Source organism: Nannospalax galili, unplaced genomic scaffold (genome assembly GCF_000622305.1).
Source record: "Nannospalax galili isolate Female #2095 unplaced genomic scaffold, S.galili_v1.0 scaffold202, whole genome shotgun sequence".
NCBI lineage: Eukaryota > Metazoa > Chordata > Mammalia > Rodentia > Spalacidae > Nannospalax > Nannospalax galili.
In genome coordinates, this window is record NW_008349000.1 from 1,016,750 (window position 1) to 1,041,772 (window position 25,023).

General features: G+C 38.4%; 1 protein-coding gene across 5 annotated transcripts in view; it reads right to left on the bottom strand.

The window, feature by feature from the left end:
- Usp15 (ubiquitin specific peptidase 15) overlaps positions 1-17,494 on the bottom strand; it is a 117,771-nt gene extending 100,277 nt beyond the window's left edge. For 4 of the 5 annotated variants that reach the window (XM_008846146.3, XM_008846147.2, XM_008846145.2 and 1 more), the window contains exon 1: positions 17,336-17,492. In XM_008846146.3, coding sequence (XP_008844368.1) covers positions 17,336-17,424 — 89 coding nt within the window. In that variant the 5' untranslated portion in view covers positions 17,425-17,492. Of the gene's footprint in view, positions 1-17,335 lie in introns of all 5 variants that reach the window. The other variant, XR_001872761.2, reaches the window with a different exon arrangement.
- Positions 17,495-25,023: the final 7,529 nt, after the last annotated feature.

Sequence of the window (25,023 nt, forward strand, 5' to 3'; positions counted from 1 at the left end):
TCCTCTGACCTCCAGATGGGTACTGTGGCACGCATATGCCTACCCATCCACAAAATAAATAGATGTAATTAAAAATGTTAAACTATTTTTATCACAATATAAAAGATATTAGGGACCAATCTGATATAATGTAAATTGCAGTACTTTATCTATAAGCAGAAGCAAACTAGGGTGAAGCTAGTGACATGCTTTGGACCTTGAGGGTGAATGTCTCTTAAATGTGGTATTCTAGACGCCCTGCCTTAGTTCTAACCACCTGAGAGATTCCTATGAACACAGAAAACTACAGACCTGTACTCAGAGAAATGCATAAACACAACTCAAACATCTACCTTGATTCATCACGTATTATAAGCGATACACTCCATATCTGCTGTTAAAATTTCCTGTAGATGTTGGAAAATCTACCTTGTACAACTCCATAGTAATTCACGAGCTGTAATACTGAATTCCACCCATAAGCAAATCTCTTCTTTCATAGTAAAATACCATACTTACTATGACATTTATGTATTTCTTAACCATTTAATATGTAAAAGAGTGCTACCATGTACATTAGTTTTTTTTTTTTTTAAGTATCACTGCCAAAATTTTGAGTGTCGTACCCTAGCCCCAATTATTCCATAATGCTTAGTAATTTTTAACTGATTTTAGCAGGGTGATTTTAGGAACATAAGCTGTGTTACAGCAGAGCTGCACAAAAGTACTGATGTATTTAGAATGACTGTGAAGCACTGGGGATGCAGCTTACTATCAGAAAGCTCTTGCCTGGTAAGGCCCTGAGTTCAATTCCTAAACATACACAGAGTATAAAAAATACAAAAAATTCTTACTACTTTAGAACACACAGATTGGAGAAAAGGCAAAATAGCTTCAAAAACATTTATTCACTTGCCAAGGTTAAAATTAAAAGCTTCTGTTATTTTTATATGTAAATTTTATGACTTCAGCATGTGCGTGCCCACGCAGCCACAGTACATATTAAGTTTGGGAGCACATCAATGCATACACTGAAGCACACATGGAGGTCAGGGGGTGAAAGGACAACTTTCAGAAGTTGAGTCTCTCCTTCCACTGTGGAATCTAGGGACTGACCTCAGGTTATTAGGTTTGGACAAGAACTTTTACCTGCTGACATGTCATAGCCCCAAAAGCTCTGGTTAACAAAAGGCCCCACCAAATAAAGAGATTAAATACAGACTGGAGGCAAAGATATTTATACTGCATTTAACCAATAAAAGATCAGACTATGTGAAAAACCTTAAGCGAAAGAAGAAAAAGCAAAATAGGCAATTTCTAGAACACGCAATCAGAACGGTCTCCACACAAGTCAATAACATCACCAATAATGGGGAAATACAAAGAAACACTTCATTATTTCGACGAAATCAGTAAATACACAAAGATATGCACATGTGTCAATATTAAATGTGAAGAACATGTGTAGTAAGATTGTTTTATACTGCCAGTAGGGGGCTGAGGGATAAGCAAACGCCTCACTTGAGAAAATAACCTGGTAATAATCTGTTAAAGATGTAGATGTGCATAGTATACAACCATGTACTGATGTTGTTAAATTTTATCCTACAGATTCTTGCTCTGTTTAAAAATAAAATTGTGGGCTGGAGAGATGGCTCAGTGGTTAAGAGCACTGGCTACTCTTGCAGAAGAGCAGGGTCATATCCCAGCACCCACATGGCAACTAACAATCATCCATAACTCCAGTTCCAGGGGATCCAATGCCCTCTTTAGTCATCTGCGGGCACTTCCTGACATGGGTGCACTTACAGGCATGCACGCATTACACAGATACACATAAAATTAAAACAAAGCAAGAAAAATTTTTAAAAAAGAAAAAAAAAATGTAAGATTCTTAGCTGTATGTAGCATAACACAATGGAAATTGGAAAAACGAAGTATGCATTATTCATACGAACTTCTACATAAAAACTGAAAACGACAAATGCTCATAACATGGACAAATCCCAAAATTACTGTTATATTAATAAAAGGAGGTTACGAGAATACTTTTAAAATATTTTATTTATTTTTATGTGTATGAATGTATTTCCTGCATGTATGCAAGTTGTACAGTGCTCCTGGGGGTCAGAAGAAGGTGTCAAAATCCCTTGGAGCTGGAGTTATAAATGGTTGCTAGCTGCCACGTGGGTGCTGGGAACCAAACCCCTGGGTCTTCTGTAAGAGAGCCAGTACTCTTAACCACTGAACCATCTCTCCAGCCCTGAAGAATACTTTCAATATAAGTATATTAAGACAGACAGACAGTATAATCACAGAAAACTTTAAAATATGCTACAGATACTAGTATTTGTAGATCATTGGATATGAAGTAAAAGTATGAAGGTAATTATAAAGTTTAATTTCAGAATGGCGGCTGACTCAGAAACAGAGGGAAGGGGATGGGCTTAGTTAAAGGTGGGATCTGCCTGTACCTGTAATGCTTCTCTTTCTCTCTCTCTCTCTCTCTCTCTCTCTCTCTCTCTCTCTCTCTCTCTCTCTGAACAAGGAAGTATTTTGGCTCACAGGTGAAGTAGATCTAGTCCATCATGTGGGAAGGCATGGTGGTGGGAGCATGAGGGAGATTCACATTGCAGCTACAGTCAGGAATAATGCTACCTTTTCAAACTAAGGAATATATATAGGTGTTTCATTATATTTTCTTTAGATAATTCTATCTTCTTTAAATATTACAATAAAAGATATTTTATGTTTAATATAAAAGGAGTGAAATTTTAAACATGAAAATAAGAAAAATAAGTCTGGCACGGTAGCTCACACATGTAATCCCAGAGCTTGAGAGGCAGAGACAGGAGGACTGACTGAAGTTTGAGGCCAGCCTGGTTTACCTAGGAGTTCCAGACCAGAGTGAGAGCCTGTCTTAAAAAAACAAAAGAAAAAGACATGTATGTAAATGCACCCGTAAAAAACAAAGGCTTAGGGCTTTTTAGATGAGTTAAAAACACACACAGGAAAATACATACCATTTTAACTTACTATTATTTATTTTGAAAGAACTTTAGAATTTTGTTATTTTCACATTTTTTTCTTAATATATGAACTTTATTGAATAGAAGTCAATGTTTTGAATTTTATGTTATTTTTCACATTTTTAGTTTTTCTTAACATATGAACTTCTATTCAATGATAACAACCAACCAAACCCCTGTATAAGCCTTAAAGAATTTTTTTTCTGAAAAAGCACATACAGCACTATGCAGTTTTGAGAAATTACTTCCTTTGGTAACTACAGCAACCAACATGCCAGAAAAATAAAAAGATGGATTGACACCTCAAGAAAGAAAATGAACATACCTTTGACATCTTAGAAGATAATTTCAATAATACAAAAGTTCTAATTTGGAATGTTTACTAACTTAAAGCTGATCAAACTTCAGTATCAAATATGATATTTAGCTATATTAATTATATAAAATTCATCTAAATATTAATGCAAATATGTAGGCTAGCCTCAAATACAAAGTAGAATTAATAATTAATTGCTTCATAGCTAGCACACTAATGTAGATTTCTTGTGAGAGGAAAGGTGAAATACTTCTCTATGCTACTGAGCTATCTATTGTAACAGCTGGTCTTGATTGTCAGCTTGATGGGATTTCGAGTCACCATGGAAAGAAACCTCTGGGCAAGTCTGCAAGGGAGTTCTAGATTAACTGAAGTGGAGAGACTTAGCCTAAATTTGGGTCCCATCATCCCATGGGCTGGGGCCCTGGACTGAATATAAAGGAGAAAGCAAGCTGAGCACCAGCTTTCATCATCCTCTGCTTCCTGACTATAGACCCACATGATCAGCTGCCTCAAACTACTGTCTACATGACTTCCTTACCATGATGGCCTGTACTCTTGAACTATGAGCAAAAATAAACTTCTCCTTAGGTTGCTTTTGTCAGGCATTTAGTCACAGCAATGAGAAAAATAATTAGTACATCTATGCTCCCAATATAAAGTTATGAAATAAATGTAGTAATGTAGGACCTAAAAGCTTATCTTATTAATGATTTAAATTTAAGGCTCTATTTCAGTGGGTTACAAAGAATTTTATGAGTGCCTTATATTTGCCTTGATTCTTATGTACGTACTAGCACAACATATGAAAACATTTCTACTAACTGTATCAATATTAAAGACTGAGGGCTGGGGAGATGGCTCAGTGGTTAAGAGTACCGGCGGCTCTTGCCGAGGACCAGGGTTCAGTTCCCAGAACCCACATGGCAGCTAACAACAGTCCGTAACTCCAGTTCTAGGGGAATTCAACGCCTTCTTTTGACCTCCATGGGTATTACAAGACACGGGTTCACTTACATATATGCAAGCAATATACTTGTATACATAAAATAGAAATATTTTTAAAAAGAATCAGAATTACTAAAGAAAATCTCATGGAGACTAAACCTTCAATCTCTCAAATCCTTCAAAGATGTCCTGATATCGTCCTTAATAAACAGCATGGCCTTGTCTGTTCTCAGTAATTATCTTAAATCTTAGCCTATCTTACCAAGTCTCAGCTCATTAGGTTCAGCAGACTTTGCTTCCTACTTTACAAAGAAGTTAGAAGCACTGACTTTCTGCCCAACTTCGTTGTATCGTATGTTAAATCTCTCCTGACTGACTCCCTCATATGTCAGAGGACAATGTAACTCTCTTTAAATTCTAGGCCAATTATTTTCACTCCTGTCCTTTGGCTCCAATATACTGCTGCTTCCTTGGAGATTTTCCCAACAGATGCACCTTCTCTCTCATTTCTCCTCCTTCTGGGATTTTCCATTCAGCATACACACAGACAGGTGTTTTCTTCCTGTCCTCCCACACTTCTTAACCCACATAGTCATTCCTCCTTACTCTCATCTTTCGGACGTGGCTTTCCCATCAATCTTTAATTTCTACTTCATCAGTTTTCACTTTGATAAAGTCAACCACCATCTTAAAAAATTATTCATAATTTTATGAAGCCTGGTTACTTCTTTAAGAAATTAACCTTTGATTCTATGGGGGGGGTGCACAAAAGGGAGAGTCCTAGGTTTCTTGAACCTATCCCCTGCTTAAATGTCAGCACTACACTGAGTTGTCCACCAGCTTCCTCCCCTGTTCTGTTCTACTCTCTACCAACCACACTGCAGCGCACACCACCGATCCCACACCTGCACAGCATCCTAATGGTCCATGCCAACCTGGATTTTCCATAGACAGCTCAACCCCAAGGCACCAATCACCGTCACCTCTATATTTACTCATTTTTTAGTATTCCTTCAATGTATTGTTTCACTAGGAATTTCCTAAGCCTACCTCTGTAACACTCAGTAACCAAGTACCTTCAGGAAATTTCTCATAGTCTATAGCTCTCCTCTATATTATCATAAAGTGTCACCATTCCCATGGCTTTTAGTGGCACAGATTACTGTAATCACTGTTTTTGACTTGTCGCTTTGCTTCAAGTATTGTTTCAAATGTGTCCTCCATTCTGCACTAGACTTTTACATTCCTGATTTTCTGTGAGTGTGGCAGGAGAGGGCATGCACAACTGTACACAGGTGGAGGTGAGAAGACAATCTGCAGGAGTTTGTTCTCGGTTCTCTTGTTCTACTACCGTGTAGCTCCCAGGGACTGAACTCAGTTTGTCAGGCTTGGTGGCAAGTACCTTGACCTGCTGAGCTATCTCACTATTCCTGATGCTAGACTTTTTAAAAGCAAAATTATGATGCCACTCCTTTTTATTTACTTTTAGCTTTTTTGGAGACAGGGTCTCATGTATCCTAGCTGGCCTCAAACTCCCTATGTAGCTAAGGATGCCCTTGAGCCTGATTTTCCTCCCTCCACCTTCTGGGTGCAGGAATTATAGGCATGCACCACCATGCTTTGTTTATGAGGTGCCACAGATCAAACCCAGGGCCTTGTGCACGACAGAGAAGTCCTCTACCAACTGTGCTATAGCTGTAGCATATTCCTTTTTAAAGTTCTAATATCTGCATTACAGAATATATATGCTGTATGCTCATATAAGGTTCACATACAGTTTTTTTCACATTTACTGTTTTTCCCCCTCTCCTTTTATATAACTGAAGGGGAAACTAAAACTTAGAGAAGTGTTTTTATTATTTCTCAAATGTAGTTTAGACAGTTCAATAACTTATTAGTCAGAAGAACAAATTTACCTCTGGAACTGTTCATGCTGCTAACTTTGCACAAGACAGGTATATTTTTTTAAGGTTAAGTATGCTTCATTGGGTTAGGCTGAAAATTTTTGTCTTCTGTTACTTGTACTAGAATGACTGCCTCTGCTCTGCAGAGAGAAACGGTTTTTCTTTTAAGATTGTATTTGTCCATATTTGGCAATTAAGCAGGAAGCTTTGTCTGAAAGTGTCAGCATAAACACATACAAATAAAAAATGTTACATATATGTTCACTATGAATGTTTTCCTAAGTCTTCCTTTGGGACTTCCTACACTTCTGACAAACTCTGTTATAACTGGGACAATTTCTAAATAATTTTATTTTTCTTTAGTCAGGGTTTCGCTGTAACCCCAGTTGGCCTCTAACTTGCTATGCAGACCAGGCTGGCCTTATCTCAGAGATCCACCTGCCTCTGCCTCCCAAATGTTGGAATTAAAGGCCTGCACCAACAGGCCCGGCCCTATGTATCTATTTTATAATTGCTTCTAAATAAGTGCAAACACACCAAACAACTTTTGAAATTCTGTTTTACTTCCCCACACCCCCACAAAACGTATTTTGCTTTGTAGCTTTATTACGTTTGAAGGCAATCTTAACATCGACTCTAAAGCCCAAAGCTTCTCCAGAACCACTGAAAATAATTCTGTCCAGACCTCAATACGAATTGTCTTTCTTGAGGGCTGCAAAACATTTAACACCATATAACTGAGACATCCCTAACTACTCTTAATAACATACAACTTTATGCTAGTTTCTGACTAAGCATTTCAGCTGTATCTGATTCTTCCAGTACTGGGCAAGTGTGTGTGCATGCATGTAGAGTCTCTATTATTTTAAATTATCACAAAGCAGATATTTTATTTTTCATGAGTTCTTCTAAAACTCAGATTTAGCGTTTTAGTACAAACAAAGACAACTAAAGTAGTTTAAAATAAACCAGTGGCCTCATTTACTGTCTCTTTATAACTAAACATTCAGATTTCGCCATTTCTAACCTACTTTCTGCTCTGTACCTCAACTCCATCAGTTACCAAGAACTAATTTTTATGACCTATTTTTAGCCCTAAACTAAGACAAATAAGAAATTCAGGAAGGAGGACATGTATGATTGTTTTTACATTGTTCATCCAGAAAGCATATATGAAATTACTGAGATCTTAACTATGTATGCCTTTCCATACTAAAGATAGCCTACAGCCATATCTGACTTGAAAGAAATAGTAGTTAGTAATGTTTGACCTTACTATATAAATTTTCTGAGCTAACTACTTTTCTACATTAGAAGAACTGAGGAGAGGAGAAGAGAGAAAGAAAGAAAAGAAAGAAACGAAGGCAGAAAAACAACAACAAAAAAAATTAGGACTCCCTCAAAAGATAAAACCCTCACAATCAACCTTACTGAAAGAAAATATTTCAGGAGCTGGCGAGATGGCTCAGTGGTTAAGAACACACATACTACTCTTGCAGAGGACCTGAACTTGGCTCCCTGCACCCATGTCAGGTGGCTCACAACCGTCTGTAACCCCAGCTCCAGGGGAATCCAACACCTCTGGCCTCTGAGAGTGCCCACACATACATTCTCTCACCCCCACATAGACACACACACCCCATATATTATATATATATAAAATACACATATATACATATACCCACAATGAAAAGTCTTAAAGAAGAGAAAGAGGATTGTAGACATTGAGCTGGTTTTCTCTTCATATGCAGGCATACACTACATACTACAGTCCTGAGAACAAACATTTATGCACATACCTATCAAATCATGGGAAGAAAAAATCATTACAAATGCAGCTCTCTCTGGATCCCTCTCTTTGCACACTCCTGCCCTGCATTTATCTCACCCAAAATTTATCATTCTATAAATATTTTTATAGTTTTTGTGTAATATTTTGAATATATGTATATAAGTTTATTGCTTTTATTTTACGTGTATGAGTGTATTGCCTGCATGTATGTAAGTGCATCCATGTCATCCAATGCCCATGGATGTGAGAAGAGGGTGTTGGATCCCATGAAACTGGAGCCAGGGCAGAAGCCAGCAAGATAGCTCAGTGGGTAGAGGTAACTGCAGGCAGGCCTGATGATCTGAATTTGATCCTTGGATCCTACAAGGTGGCAGGAGAGAAATGACTCCCAAGAGTGGTCCTGTGACTTCAATACATGCATGCCATGATACACATACGCCTGAATGAGCACGCTTGCATGCGCATACACTAAACTGGAGCCAGGACATATCAACATCCATGCAGAACCAAACTGGCTGTGGCCTCAGAGCAAACACCCAAAAAGTTAGCTCAAGTTTAATTACAAATGTACCTGTAAGTTAAAACTAGAAAAACTTATTGAAAAAAAAAAAAGCAACTATCTTTTTGACTGTGAGTTAAGCAAAGCCTCCTTATGCATAACACATAAATCAAAACTGACAAAAAAGAAACTGGACTCTGTTAAGATAAACCTTCTGTGCTTCAATGGACATCATCAAGAAAATCCAAAAAAAGGAAGAGAATTTTGAAAATAACTTATTTGATAAATAACTTGTATCTAGAATATCTAAAGAATTCTTAAAATTCAATACTAAAAGTTAACCAAAATTTAAATCCATGCAAAAGATTCAAAAGAAATATAAATGGCTACAAAGCACATGAAAAGATACTTCACAGCATTAGTTACAAAGAAGTACAAATCAAAACTACAGTGGAATACCTCCTCATACCTACAAGATGACGACAAAAAAAGAGACAGGGAATAACGTGTACTGACAAGATGTGGAAAATAAAACCCTTATGTACTATGGTTAAAAAAAAAAAAGAAAGGTTTAACAGCTTTGGAGAAGGGGGAGTAGTTCCTCAGAAAGTTAAATATAAGGACTTTGAGGTTCCACTTAAGTATACACCCAGGAGAAATGAAAACCTGAACATGTATGTTCACAGCAGGATTATTCATGATAGCCAAAAAAGGGAAACCAGAATATCCAACAACGGATGAACAAATTAATTATAGCCCTCTAATCAACGGGCAACAAGAAACTAAAGGTCAATAAATGCCACAACATGATTAGAATATCGTACTAAGTGGCAGAATCTAGATACAAATATTGTAATATTATATGATTCTGTTCATATAAAATATCCAGAGTATGCAATGCTATAAGACAAAAACTAGATTTATAATTGCCTAGAGCAGGGGCGCTGGGGCAGAAATGATAGGTGATCCTGAATTATGAGGTTTCTTTTTGGGATGATGAATCTTCTAAAGTTGATTATGTTACATCAACTTTGTGAAGATAATAATAGATAATAATACCCAGGGAACTGTTTACTGTAAGTGAGAAAATTGTACAGTATGTGAACTATACCAAAAAAAATCAAGCTGCTGTTGTTATATCTTTTTTTTTTTTTTGGTCTTTTTGAGACAGGGTCTCCCTGTAGCCCCAGCAGACCTGGAACTCACTATGTAGACCAGGCTGGCCTTGAACTCAAAGAGATCTGCCTGCCTTTGCTGGGATTAAAGGCATGCACCACCATGCTTGGCTTGTTGTATCTTTAAAAAAAAAAACAAACAAAAAAACAGAGTGGAGGGGCTGATTAGGAGGTGACTTTACAAGGATCCTGCTAAGACAGGAGACTGCTAGGACTAGAGGGAGAAACCAGGAAAACAGAAAACTACAGGCTTTCCCATAGGATGAGAGGTGAAAATGGTATTTAACACATATGACAAAATTGTCACTTTTTGCTTTTAACTTCTAAGCATCGTTTTTCAAAAGCTGCTCCCACAATCTGGGTAGGAATCATGCACTGGCAGGAAGGACAGCTAGAGGAGTAAACACTGTAAAGTGTGTTTTAGAAGCAGACTGCCTAGGTTAGATTCCCTCTTCCAGCACTGATTAAAACATGACTGGCATACTTTACTCTTCAGCTGTTATGTCTATAAAGAACACTACTACTTATTTAATACACATAAAAAAGCTCTTAAAACAATAAGCAGCAATTTTTATAAAACACAGAAACAGAAGTATGGTGTATATATCTTAGAATCAAAAAGTTCTTCTGCATTAATTCTGTTTAATATGGAATACGGTTTTTCCATCTTTATCGAAGATAAATCTCTTGAGTAATTTGCTTACTTTGTCAAGCCGCATAAACAAAACTAAATAATAGAAAACAACTCAAATTATCAAATTATCTTTTGTCATAAAAAAGGAACTTTGTTACTTTTTGTACAAGTAATTTTGTTTCTAGTGTTCTCAGGTTTTCATTTAACTGGCTTTCTGGAACTTAGGATGCTTGTTCTTGAACTCTTGAGAGTTGATCCTTTGAGGACTTCTTTCAAAAAGGAAGTCTATTATTTGGGTACTTCTGATGAACAACATTCTCTAATAGTGGAGAATTATCACATTAGTACCTGGATCTTCTCAAAACTAACAGGAGAGTAAAAGGAACAGCTGGTATTTTTAGTTCTTCTTCTAGAGAAGAAAAGTAGTTAATATTCTTTCTTTTTGGAAAGCTATAAAGAAACTATGTTTCTCCTAAGAAACTATGCATCTCCTAAGGCAACCAGGGAGATGGTTAACTTAGTAAAACACCTGTGTAAACATGAGGACCTGAGTCTGAATCCCTAGGACCCAGGTAAAGCATAGTTCCTACTTGAGACAGGAGGCAGAGACAGTGGAATGCCTGGAAGCTGTTAGGTTGGCATACTTAGCAGTGAGCAAGAGAGACCCCAGCTCAAGACAGAAGGTAAGTACCAACACCCAACGCTGCCCTCTGATCTCCACATGCCCTTGTGGAATGCATGTAACTGCATTCATACACAGGAACACACATGCACACATGTAAATAAAGACATGTACATACACAAATCTTCATGATGGAAGCAGTTAAAATACTGAACAAATAAAAGCTAATTCTGGAGGAGTTTCCTACCTTACTTTGCAATCTGAATTTATTTATTTCTAAAGAGCAATTCTTCATCCTTTCTAAAGATACTTAATTTTAAACTGTTTTCGGAACTGAGACCATTTAACTAGTATTACACAAAGTTTCTTCAATAGTGACTTTTTTTTTGGTATAAGTTGAATGATAAATTATTTTTGGAAGATAAAATTTGAAGGAATCTAAATTTAACAATGTAGCCATCACTCTGTCTAAAGACTAGATAAGAGAATGAAGAAACAGCTTCAGGGGAATAAATGAGAGACTGGGAATTGCAGTGTAACTCACAGAATGAAGAGAAAAGGTATAGGTTGGAATGAGATTACTCAAGGAAGAAAAAACTGGTAATTGCTGAGAGAGTCTATATGGCAACAAAGAAGGAAATCTCAATTGTGTTATGAAATACTGTTTGAATCAGACTTGAGTAACAGAACTATTAATACTAAGGAGAAATTGATAGTATTTATATTAAAAATTATGACCAAGAATTTAAACGAACTTAGCAATAAAATGGGATAAATAAGGGAATGCGTTTTAAAGGGCACATAAGTGTAATGCCTTAAAATGTGGTTGGCACAGACTACACAATCCAATCAATGTTATCCTGCAGAGGTACTATTACACACGAGCCACTGGCAAGCTAATTAATTTCTCTCAAATCCCTTGTCTTTTAGAAAGAAATATAAATATGTATTATGGTACTTATTTTGAAGATCATATAAGATAATATTTATAACCAGTCTTTATGAGTTATTTTTAAGCTTTCTCCTAATATACCCAATGTTTCAACTTACTTTCACCAATAATTGTGACTAATTTGGCTAATATTAGGAATTCACCAATAAAGTGAATCTTCAGGTGAGAAAAAAGAATCACTTTAAACTCACATAATAAAAGGGACATACAATGACTATGATACCACAACTGATTGTTCTAGTACCCTGATGCTGCCAGGTTTTAGGAAAAAACTAAAGAAGTATCAACATGACAATGCCTACACATTCCATTCTCTTAAAAATTTCTTTGACTTTACAAATTCACTAAAATAGTCTTTAAAAAACTCCAGTTAGTAAAGATGGAACTATATATATATAATGTTCATATAAAATACTAGATAGCTTCTATGAATTCATAGTCCAAAGAGAGTTTTATGTATCTGTGGCAATAAACTGATACTATTAAAATACAGACAAAATAAAAATACTAACACAAAATATCCTATACTACTAGATCTCACTACCATGCTTGTTATGTTATTTCTGCAAAACAATTGAGAACATGCCTTATACAAATTTATGATCACCAATAAAAAATTAAAATTCAAGTCTACCAGTAAATGATTACAGATAGTTTTGTTCCAATCATTATCTATAAAATAACTGTTCTATATATTCAGTTATTTGCCTATCAATCTTTAACTGCAATTTAATTTCCAGAAACAAGATGTTAAGATTTTCGACATACTCCATCACATTTAAACTGAATAGTCACAGAAATAAGTGTGGGATAGCGTCATAGAATTCTGTTGCTAAATATAAAATAAGCTCTCTAAAGAGGAAAAGAAGTCTTTTTATCTCTATTTTACACGAATCTTTAAAATAAAAAGCAGTTTAGTGCAGTGATTTGAGGGTATGAACCTAAGACCCAAACTACTTATGGTCAAACTCAAGCTGTACCGCTGTGAGAACAGTTTCTGAGCCTGGGATTCCCACCCTGTCACACATGAACAGTAGCAGAGGCTCCTTGAATTGCAACAATGAGGAATTAAGTCAATATATACTTATAGCAGCACGTGGCACAGAAGTGTTGCAAGAGTAATAACTGTTACAAAACCACTTTGTAAAAGATCATTTAATACTTTAAATATACTAATGGGGAAACTGTATAACTTAGGGAAAAAAAGCTTTACTGCCACAATATAAATGAACTCCTTGATTAGCTCTGGGTCTTGGCTAAATAGAGCATAGGGGAATCCTTGATTTACTGATAAGCTTGCCATCAAGGGTTAAAGTAAGAAAACTTGTCTCTCCAGAGACAAGTAAAGCAACTAAAATATAAAAAATATGCTTTAGGGGGCTGGAGAGATGGCCCAGTGGTTAAGAGCACTGACTGCTCTTACAGAGGATGTGGGTTCAATTCCCAGCACCCACATGGTGGCTAACAACCATCTGTTAACTCCAGTTCCAGGGACTCTAGCCCCCTCGGGCTTTGCACATGCAGGCAATATACTCATGCACATAAAATAAAAATAATAAAAATATTGTTAATAGCAAAATAGCCAGGCGTGGTAGAGCACACCTTTAATCCCAGCACTCGGGAGGCAGAGGCAGGTGGATCTCTGAGAGTTCAAGGCTAGCCTGGTCTCCATAGTAAATCCAGGACAGCTGAGGCTACATGGAGACCCTGTCTCAAAAAGACAAAATAATAATAATAGTAATAATTTTAAAAAATCAAACAAAAAACCAAACCAAACAAAAAAATGCCTTAAAGTTACTATTTCTATCTTTATTTTCACCAACATACTAATATTCTTAAAGTTTTGCTTTCTAGTTTCAAATCCTATAAAAGTGATAGAATATATGCCCCATTTGGTGGTAAATTCACTGATACAACTAAAGGAATGTAAAAGTTTCTTTTGTAAGAATATGCTAAATAATTCGTAATTATGTTAACAGTGTGTCTGTATTAACTGATTAGTGACCATAAATTATTGTCAAAGTTGCACAAACCTAAGGGATCAAATAAAACCTCAAAGGCTTCTAAGAAAAACAGTAATAATGGAGGGAAAGTGCTAAACACCAAAATTAATGTCTTCTGTCTAAACCTTGCTGATCAGATTCTTTGGAAAAGTATTAAAACAAAAACATGGACAAGTTAAATGACTAAACACTAAACTTATTCTCCAAAGGTACCTTAAACCTACTAGATATCCTAAGGGTTGTATAAATACAGCATATAACATTTAGCTACACATCAACACAACAATCATTGAAAATGACTGGCAGATAAAACTTGGGAAAATGAAGGAATGATTTTGATGATTTATAGTTTACCTATTCATAATAGGTCCATTTTGAGAGAAATCTCCAAATAGACCATTTATAATCCATAATTTTCCTTGTAACTTACTCTTTATCATCTTTAGGCTCCTAAAATGTTCATGTTTTAAGCATGAAAACTGAGCAAATCTTTTGTCTTATCAGGAAAACCCAACATGTATCTGAAAGGTGTCTTTGACTCATCCTATGCTAAACAACTTTAGTTTTTCAATACTTTTTCTGTAGTCCCTAATTCTGCCTTAATTCACGGTTTTCTGAATGTCTAGCCAGAAGTGAATCACAGTTGAACAAATATTATTACGAGATACTGTTTTACTCTTCATGAAGATTAGTGTTACTTTTCTATCTTATCTTTCTTAAAGGTATAAACTCTTGAATCAACATTGATGTACTTCTCACTACAAATCTAGTACCAATTCTAAAGTACATTTTTCTTCATCTCAAACTTGTGTCCTCAGAAAATCACTTTCTGTTTACAAATAAACAGAAACTCTGGTATTCATGTAGAATCAAATCTTTCTATCTGCCTGGGTATTTGAATTAGGACTTTCTTACAGTGCTCTGGTAACTGTAAAAAAGCTCAAGAGCTAATTAGCAAAATTTAGCACATTTGACTGTAACTTCACAAGTATGTATTAAGGGTCTAGTGAGATGGCTCAGCACTTGTGGATCTTTCAGAGGACCTGGATTCAGTTCCCAGTACCCATATGGTAGCTCACAACCATCTTTAGCTCCAGTTCCTGGGGAATCTGGCACCCTCTTCTGACTTTTGAAGGCACTGCACTTGTGTGATGCACACACATATGTGCAGGTAAAACAAAATAAAATAACTCTTTTAAAAACCTGTATTAAGCTTTCAAGAATAAACTTATGGTAACCTATTTTTTTTTCTTAACCCAATAATCAATCAGTTTTTCTGAGATGATTATATGCATATGCCAAGACATATGGCCAGCTATAAAATAAGATTTGCCTACCATAAAAGCCTAATCTGGAGATTTTTTAGAAAATGTTTTAAAAGAAAATTTAACATTAAGTTTCAAAATGAACTCAACAACTAAATTATCACTAAGTATCTCTACCAATTTTAAGTTCATTATCAAACTGTACTTTCCAAATTATTCGCCTTGAAACTCTGAACCAAGCTTTTGGTCCACACTATTTCTCTGGTGGGGGGGGGGTATGACGACAGACTTTACTTTCCAATTCGCAAGTATATTGACTCATATATAAATCAAAAGTTTTTTAAAGCTCCAATATCATGTTGTGCCTGCACTTCCTTTTTTTCATTAAGTAAAAGAGAAAATTAATGGGAAGGTGAAGACTGCACACTCAGCTGCTGCTTAAAACAAGGGCCTTGGGTTTCACTTCAGAAATGAAAGTACTGTGATAACTCAATGTGGACTTCTTTAGCTTCTCTTTACCATAACTTACAGTAACTTTGTCAAGAAGTAAAAATATACTCATTTGAAAAATATCAAACGATCAAGTTTAATGCCCATAATACACATACAACACGCTGCGGTGGCAACATAATTCAGGATATTACTCAGCATACCAAAACATAAAAGTGAAAAATATCCACATTTAATATGTAGATTTCTATGTTATGGATAGCCACACTAGTTTTATAAGGTGATAATACAATGAATGGATTAGTTTTTGAAGAATGTTCAACATATAAGAAAGAACAGGGTTTGGTTTATTCTTTAAAACTCCACAGGCCAAGGTAGAACATAGGTAGGTGTTCTAGGAAATGTCCAATTTCTCCTCAGTAATAAATGGTAGGAGCATTAGAATATAAGCAATAATGAATAAAGCCACAAAAAAATCATACTGTTTGCAAAAGTAAAAGTGTGTTTTTAATCATTAAAGGTCTTTAATATACAGAGTATGTAGCCTAACAAATTAACAAACTTAGATCAAAGTACTTAATTTCAAGTTCCAAGTCTGTCTCCCACTAGCCTACTTGAAAATGATTCTAATACTACAGCATTATGTCAGGAGTTAATGGCAGAAATAAAACTATCACTATTCCTTTTACAGATGGAGATACGGAGGTGCAATGAGTTAAATGAAGCTGCTTCTAAGTCAGGCTGCAAGGTAGAAATAAATCTCAGCCTGGGTCTAAGTCTCAGCTTCTTTATACTAAGCAACACTAGGCTACTTAAAAAAAAACAAAACCAAAAGTTATAAACCACTGCTATGACGGAAGGGGGACGTGAAAATAACTTTTTATTATAATAAACAAGCACACTGCCCCTCCTCTACAATACTTTCTCTTTTCGCTACATATCCACATATTTAAGTTATTCTGGATGTCACAGCGTGGCTGGCTAGTATTAACATTTCCACATACTTCCTTCAGTGTTTTAAGTGCAGTGTGCTTTTTGGTATTTTACAAATTTGAACATTAGCGAGCTACTTAAGCTTCCAGTGGAGTTATCTACTTTCTGCAGGCCTGTGTTATCCTTCACGCAGGCGGGGAGGGCTGCACTTCTAATAGAAACGCTGCCGGCTTCCAACTAGCCACCAGTAAGGCACAGGACCACGTGGTGCCTCTCCGAACCCTGCGGGACCCTACTCCTCTCCCTCCTTTCCACGAGGAACTGGAAATTAAGGGCTTCCTTCTGAGTGAAGCCCTGACACATGCCACCTGTGTGGTACCCACCGCAAACATCCTGCAGCCCGAGTCCCGGAAGACTACAAGAATCAGAATAATGGGGAACTTGGGTGCCGTCGTGGCTGGCCCAGCAAACGACCGGAGAAGCGCGGCAAGCGAACTAGCGGGGCCGCGGGACCAGGATCTGTCAAAAGCAGCGCCAGGCTCGTGCCGAACAGCTGCACCGACCCGGGAAGGCCCGAGGTGGGAGCGGCTCTATGAGCCGGAGGAGGACCCGGGGCCCCGAGAGCCGCCGCCGCCGCTCCCGCACAGCACCGGGCGCGCACCGCCCGCCGAGAGCCACGGCCCTCCGCTCGGGTCCAACCTTTGCCCCCAAATCCTGCTGCCCCGGGGCGGACCTGCCCGCACCTGTCACCAGCCAGAGACACCAGCCCGCGGCTCCCGCCCAGCTCTCCACCCCTCTCGGGTCACCGCGGCCACGCCGACGCCGGTCCCCTACCAAGTGTCCCCTTTGCGGAGCGAGGTTTTGAGCAGCGTCGCGATGTCAGAACGCTGGGTGTCCAGGTCCGCCGCTCCGCCTTCCGCCATCTTCTTCCACTAGCGGTAGCGGAGGCGGCAGCGACGGCGGCGGCACGCCCCGGAGCATTGTGGGAATGGCGTCCGCGGCCCCGCCCCGCCGGCAGGTCCATACCAAATAGGACTCGAGGGCGGGGGACGGGGGGCGTGGCTCGGAGCGCGGGCTAGACGCGCCTGCGCCCTGCAGCCCGGAGCTGTCCCCCGGCGCCCGGCATCCTGGCGTGCCCGTAGCCGCCCGGGGTCTGGATGTTTGCACGATCCTCCCTGCGAGTTGGGCGCTCTTCCGCCGTCGCGTGCCGCTCTGCCCGGCCCTCCTCGCCTGGCCGGCCCCTCCTCTCTTCCCGCCGCCGCCTGCAAACTCTTATTTGCGCATTCATTCCAGCGAGAGGGCGGGGCCGGCTAAGATATGGCCGAAAGCGCTCAGCTCGGTGACTTGGGCTTGTCCTTTCCAATCTCCAAGCCCCAGGCCAGGGAATACTGGCACAAAGACCGCTGGGAACCCAGTGTTTGGCCGCCGTGCCCTTCCTAGGTTCCTCCTAGCTCTCGCATTCTTGCAGTCGGTACGGACCTTTCATGGGCTCTTTGTGACGCCTCCTGGACGCTCGCCGACAGGCACACACACACACACACACACACACACACACACACACACACACACCTAAGCTGCAGTGAAAATCATGCCCCATTTCCTTGGTGAACGGACAGTGAAAGACGTATTGAAGAAGACGGCTCTAAAGGGGATGAAAACGTGGGAGAAACCTGTATCAAGTTGGCCTTTCCCTTGATTTATCTTCGCATGTTTTTGTATGCTTCAAGTGAGACTCTACAAGTTGTATTTGAAGCCAACAGATATCAAAAGGGGAAATGGAGCCTCTTAAAAATCAGATGTCAAGGTGACATAACAACTAGGGTTGCAAGATTACTGCCTTCCTCTCGCGGGTTCTTCCTGCCCCCCTCCCCTTTTTTAACCATTCTATGAAGAACAAAGTTTCCAAAGGGTGGCAGCATGCTATGTAAAGAAAATGAACTCCTGCGTTCAGACCTTCAACTTCACACAGTATTTAACTTGTGATTTGTTAATAAATTTGACTGTTACAATAACTACCTTAAAGATTTTTTAAAAAGTATTTCATGTATCCCAGGTAGCAGAACATGACTTTGAACTTTCTTTTTAAAATTATTTTTATTTTATGTGTATGAGTGTATTGCCTGCATGTATGTGAGTGCACCCGTATCGTGCAATGCCGGGGAGGTCAGAAGAGGGCTTCAGATGCCCCTGAACTCTACAGAGTTAAGGACAGTTCATAGCCTCCATGTGGGTGCTGAGAATCGAACTCGGGTCCTTTGCAAGAGCAGTCAGTACTCCTAACCCGGGAGCCATCTCTCCAGCCCCCTAACTTCTTTTTTTTTTTTTTTTTTTTTTTTTTTTTTTTTAAGATAGGGTTTCGCTATATAGTCCTGGGATTCGTTTTGTAGATCAGACTGGCCTCGAACTCACAAAGATCCACCTGCTTCTGCCTCCCAATTGCTGGGATTAAAGCTGTCCACCACCCTGCCCCGTTGACTTTGAACTGATCCTTCTGCCTCCACCTCCCCAGTGCTGGGAGGTTTTATGGGGTGCTGAGGATCAAACCCAGGATTTCCTGCTTGCTGTGCGAGCACTACTAACCAAGCTGCATCCCCAGACCCCATAATGGAATTTATGAAACAATGTGTGTGTTGCCTGGGACTTAATAGCCAATGCATAAACATTAATAGGAAGAATTGGACTGATGACAGGATGAATTATATAGTATGTGAATTATATCTCAAAAAGCCATTTTTACAAGTGCCCAAGACTTTGAAGGCAAAACTGTGTTATCTGTCATTTTATAAGCATAACATAACCAAGAAATAATGTATCATTCACACTCTCTTGTCCAGTTTTTGTTCTAACAGAATTGTTGACACCTAAAGCCACACAGCAAAATAAAACAACATTCACCTACCTGCACTATGCTCAAGGATTTGTATAAAGATGTATCAGTCCAAATTATACATCAGGTTTATGACAACACTTTGGAGACCTAACTAGTTGCCATCACAGTCAGAAAAGCGGTAACGCTGTTTTATTTAGTGAGCATATATTTAAAATGCCATCAGGTGTTCTCTGTCTCTCCACCTTATTCCCTTGAGCCAGGGTCTCTCACTGACCCTAGAACTCACCATTTTTCAGCTACATTGGAAGCCAGCAAGTTCCAGAGGTTCTCCTTATTTATAAATATTAAAATGATTTACATTCATATTCATCTTGAATAAGTAGACAAATTAATAAGAATACCTGCACTACTTTAAATCACACAGAAAACTAAATATAAATGAAGTATCACCCCTACTCATTTAGAATTAGTCTTCACTGATGCTTCCTTAAGCATACTTTTCCCATGGTCCTGTATGTTTGGAGATATTTATTGTGTGCATGTGTGTGTCTGTGTGTGTGTCCACGTGTGTGCACAGAGGCCAGAAGAGGGCATCAGGTGTCTTCCTCTATCACTTTTTGTCCAACCCTTTGAGACAGGGTCTCTCCCTGAACCTGAGACTTGCATTTTCTTAGCAAGGCTGTAAGCCAGCAAGTCTCAGTCATCCTTCTGTCTCTGCCCCCTTTGGAACTGGGGTTATAGACACTCACAGGTTGCACTCTGGTCCTCATGATTGCATAGCAAGCCCTCATAACCACTGAGCCATCTCCCCAGCCCTCCTCCGGTTGTTACTCTCTCAGACCTTCTGTATGACTCTTGTTCATTAAGAAACCTAGGGATATGCATAGAGGAAAGGAATACAGAATGGTAGGTACTTTAGAAATAAACTTTGGTAAGAGTAAAGTGGATCTCATAAAGTTAAAGTTGGTTTTTAATTTAGAGATGCTCCAGGAAGGATTCCTTGAACTTCTAGTAATTGCCCCCTCTTCCCAATGATATCTGAGCATTCCCTTGTTTAGCCTTGAGAGATTTCTATGTCTAATACTTAAGAAATGGAACTTTATGTATACGTACTCTAAGAGAGAGGATAGCTTTTAACAAGGTATCATCTTAGCAAAACAGCAGCAGTAGGTTCTGATCTAGGGCCTATGACCTCCTCAGCCACAGGTTCTTTTCCAGGCTTACAGTACCATGCATGAGTTCTCTCCTGTGGAGCAAACCTCAAATTTAACAAAGTGGTTGGTTGCTCCCAAAATAGTTGTGGCACTATTGCACCAGGACATATATATTGCCAGGCAGGCCACTATTCCTTTCCCCTACGCTTGGGTCTACAGCTGGATAGGACCATTGATGACTTTTCCCCATGAAGTAGCTTGAATAGCATCTTCCAGCACTCTGTATGCTAGCCAGCATGGAGAAACATCCAGCTCAAATCCAGCTTGATTTTTCAGGGTTCTACAAACCCAAGTGTGTGGTGTCTTTAGCCATAAGGTCCTGCAATCTAGTTTTCATGGTCAATCACTGATGATATTTTTGGGATTGTTTGGGAGATCTCTGAGGCCTCTCTGACCAACAGCTCATAGGGAAGCATCCTATGCCTGGTACTGGATTTTCATTTAATAACCCCTGGCTTCTGGGAGAAGCCTTATGTACCCATTCAGGCTACCTCCATTCAATCTTTTTTAAATCGTGTTTTAAAAAACATTTTAAACATTTAAAAATGAAATTTTATTTTATGAGTGTTTGCTTGCATGTATGTAGGTGTACCTGTGTCATGCAGAGCCTATGGAGGGAGCTCCTGGAGCTGGAGTTTTGGATTTCTGTTAGTAGCCATGTAGGTGCTAGCAAACAAACTGGGTTCCTCTGCAACAGTGGCCAGTTCTGTTAACCACTGAGCCATCACTCCAGCCCTTAATTATGTTTTTTAAAGATTTTTAAAATAGTAGTTTCTGAAGGGTTTTTTCATGCATTCTTAGTTTTGAATAACCTTCCCCCTGAGTCTCCCCTTTCCTTTATTTATCCTTCTACTCCCATCCCCACTTACACCTTTCCACCCTAGGTATTTCCCCTCTACTTCCATATCACATATGCTATGCTATCTTCCCTTCCTTAAGGCTTCTATACTTGCCCCCTGTACTGGCCTTATCTAGCTTCTTGTCATACTGCCTTCTAAATATTTACCTTTATGCCCATAGATTAGTCCTGCTCTTAGCCTTCGTTGCAGAAGCTGCTTTTTTTTTTTTTTTTTGCAGTAGGAAGCAGACTCATAACTGGTCAAAGTACAGAGGATAAGTGACTGTGCGGAGCAGAAAGAAGTAAGAACCCAAAGTTGGACAGGAATGCTGTGAAACAGTGTTTTCTGGATATGGCACCATCACTGCACCCATAAACTTGGTGCAGCTGTGGTTACCTGCACAAGATTGGGCTCACCACCATTTCATCATGCACGGGGCAGGGGCTCATGAACTCTCACCCCTCAATGAGGGATTATGAGATGCTACTGGATGCTGGTGGATGGGGTATCATTTTCTTCACTGGTGACACCATTCTTAAGTTGTCCGTGTTCCTCTAAATAAACTCCAACTGGTGCTTATGCAAACAGCCATAGTTAAACTCAGTGAATTAAAATAAAAAAGAAAGAAAGACCTCAAAGCAGTTCATTGGGAGAAGGGTTTCAGTGGGAGAGAAGGACTACAGAGGCAAATGGAGAATGCCACAAATCCAGTATGTACATGTATGAAATTGTCAAGGATTGCTTTTTTAAAAACCTCAAAACTCTGGTGTCGGAAAAGCTGGTTTTCAGCCTGGGGAGAATAGAGAAAGGAATAAACACTGTTCGTTAATAACATCGAATGGAAGTACAAGTTCGGAGATTAGCTTTACCAACTTTACAATTTTATATGGTGTTGATCATGAACTCCAGAGAAGACCTACCTGAACTGAAGCCTTACTGTGCCTTCTCCTCCATCCTTCCACAGTTGTTCTTTGCTCTAAGCCCACAACCCTTTCACTTCCAGGCACCTCTCAAAACCATTCTTTTCTGTTACATCATTTTGTAATTCCCTTCTCCCCTCCGCAGCTTGCTGAGCAGCTAGAAGGCAGTGGGAAGCCAGAGGCGGCACACACATACCAAAACAGCATGTAGTAAAGTGTTTGATCTGTTAATGATATTTTGAAACTTGGAGCATGAATAAAAGTTTTAAGTGTCACACTGTAGCTTTTAAAGCTTAAGAAACACAGAGGCTCCTCAGACAAGGGTTGGGTTTTGATTAAAAAAAAATAGATGAATATAGTGCCTCTTACAAAAAGTCAGAACACTTGAATTTTGACTCTGGCTTGGTGCCACTAACTAACTGAATAACATTTGCCAAGTTATTTAATCTCTGAGTGTTCATTTTCTCATTATATCATAAGGTGAATTAAACATGGTCTAAACCCACAAATGCTTTCAGAGCTTAGATATACTCAACAAATGGGTGAAACAAATCCGCATGGAGATAATGAGTTTGGGGAACTCCATTGAGCTATGCACCCCAGCTAAGGGTATTAAAATGAAAGGAGTTAGAACAAATGAAATTTTATTCCCTACGCTATAAGATCTGGAAAGTTTAATTTTGGCACGAGCATGAAGTCTACAAATTAATGAATCTAGGTTACTACTTGTACCCTCTTTCTCAGAAGCACATACAAATGCTTTGAAAGCTGATACTGCCCTAAAGGTTGGCAGCAGACTGTCCTGTACAGAGTTCTCACTAAATGATGAGAAGTTTAAGCCAATTTGAATCAATAAGTTAGACCTAGTCCAATAGGTCTAGAATTATAGCAAAAAGTGCTCTAATAGAGAATATAGTCTTTGAGTTCTAGATATTTTTAAATGAAATGTTTTTGTATGGTGGGAAACTTTTCTAAGGATTAAATGGATTATCCTATCCGGCCAAGAGTGCTATAGACCAAACCAAAGCTGGTAGTAGGAAAAAAAACTATTTTATATATTTTTTATTTGCTATTTTCCTTTATGGAAAGGTTTCAAGGTTGATAAAGAATCATTTAATGAAAAAATGAACAGGTTTAAGTGCATCATAATGGATGAATGTTAGAGAGCAAAGTGATTTCAAATATGTTCATCTTTGTTTTTAAGTGGACAAATAAAATGAACAAAATAGTGATCTTAACATTATGTACTAGATCATTTGTACTTTTTTCAAAAGTTTGAAAACACTTTTGTGCCTATGAATCTGAGAAACAACACCAAAGCAAAGTAGAGTCATGTAATGAGCCACAGATTCTGCAACTGAACGGATTCCAAGGAGATAAATGTTTTCTCCTGAGAGTTCAGATTACCTTTTTAGACAATCCTTCTCTTCATTTTGGCTGAAGGAGTAAAATGATTGAAACCACTTACAAAGAGTTTTGGAAAAATATAATAGCAATTCTTATATCTGTGTTCCAATCTTGATGAAAACGTGGGCAAGGCACTTTCCACAATGCTATCTTTCAGTTATCTGTCAGCCCCAGGGTCCTGCCAACCACACGGTAGGTTTTGGTCAAGTTAGAAGACAAGAACAATGTCGAAAAGCAAGTTTAGTGATCTAATAACATTGATCACTGCTTTGTTTTGCTAGCCAGCACACTTCTGTTTAAGACCTCTTGAACCACCATGTTAATGATAAATTTATAAAATATTAGTGTCCCAAAGGCTGCTGCATAAGTATTGGAAATGAGTTCGATGACATAAGGGATTCACGAAAAGAGGAAGAAATAATAGTACACCTCTATAGATAATCTCACTTAATGATGCTTGTCCCCTCTTATACTTACAGTTCTGTGATTCTGGTAGTTTTAGTTTTCTCATTTGTAAAATGAGGATAATTAAATGTAATTAATTCAAAAAGCAAATTTAATAATGAATATGAAGCTAATAATAAACCCCAGTAGATACTACACTGGACTGCTACTAAATTTGAATATTTAAACAAATTCAAATTCATTAAGATCACAAAACTGTTACATAATAGGAAACAATTTAGTTAAAATTAGGTTACCCTGTCAAAGAAATTCAACTACTAAGGGGGTAAAAAAGGATAATATAAGTCTAACTATACTCACAGTCTTTTGTATGAAGAATTCTTTTTGTTTTGCTTTGGTTTGGGTTTTACTTTAGCTTTCATGGGACAGGGACGTCTTCCATGTGGCCTAGACTGGCCTAGACTCCAGTACAATGATCCTCTTGCCTCTACCTCTTCAGTGCTGGGATTACAGGTTTGTGCTACATGTTTTGTGTAAAGAAATCTTTTTTTTAAAACACATATATTTATATTCTCACAGTTCTAGAGACAGTGAGTCAAAAATGAAGGAGGGTACAGGACTGGTTGGCTCCTTCTGGATGCTCTGAGAGAGAATCTGTTCAGTGTCTCCAAGGAACTTCATTAGTCCTTGGTCTTCCTTAACTTGTAGTATAGCACTTCAGTCTCCAACTTTTGTCTTCCTATGGCCTTTCCTTATGTGAAGAATTCTTAAGGATAAAAAAACTAACTTAAAGCTGATAGTAGAATAAATATGATACAAAATATTTTACATGTTTGTGAATGTTGTCTAACTACAAATGTAAGCATGACAGATCAAATCATGATTTGAAGTCATTTTACCTGTGGAT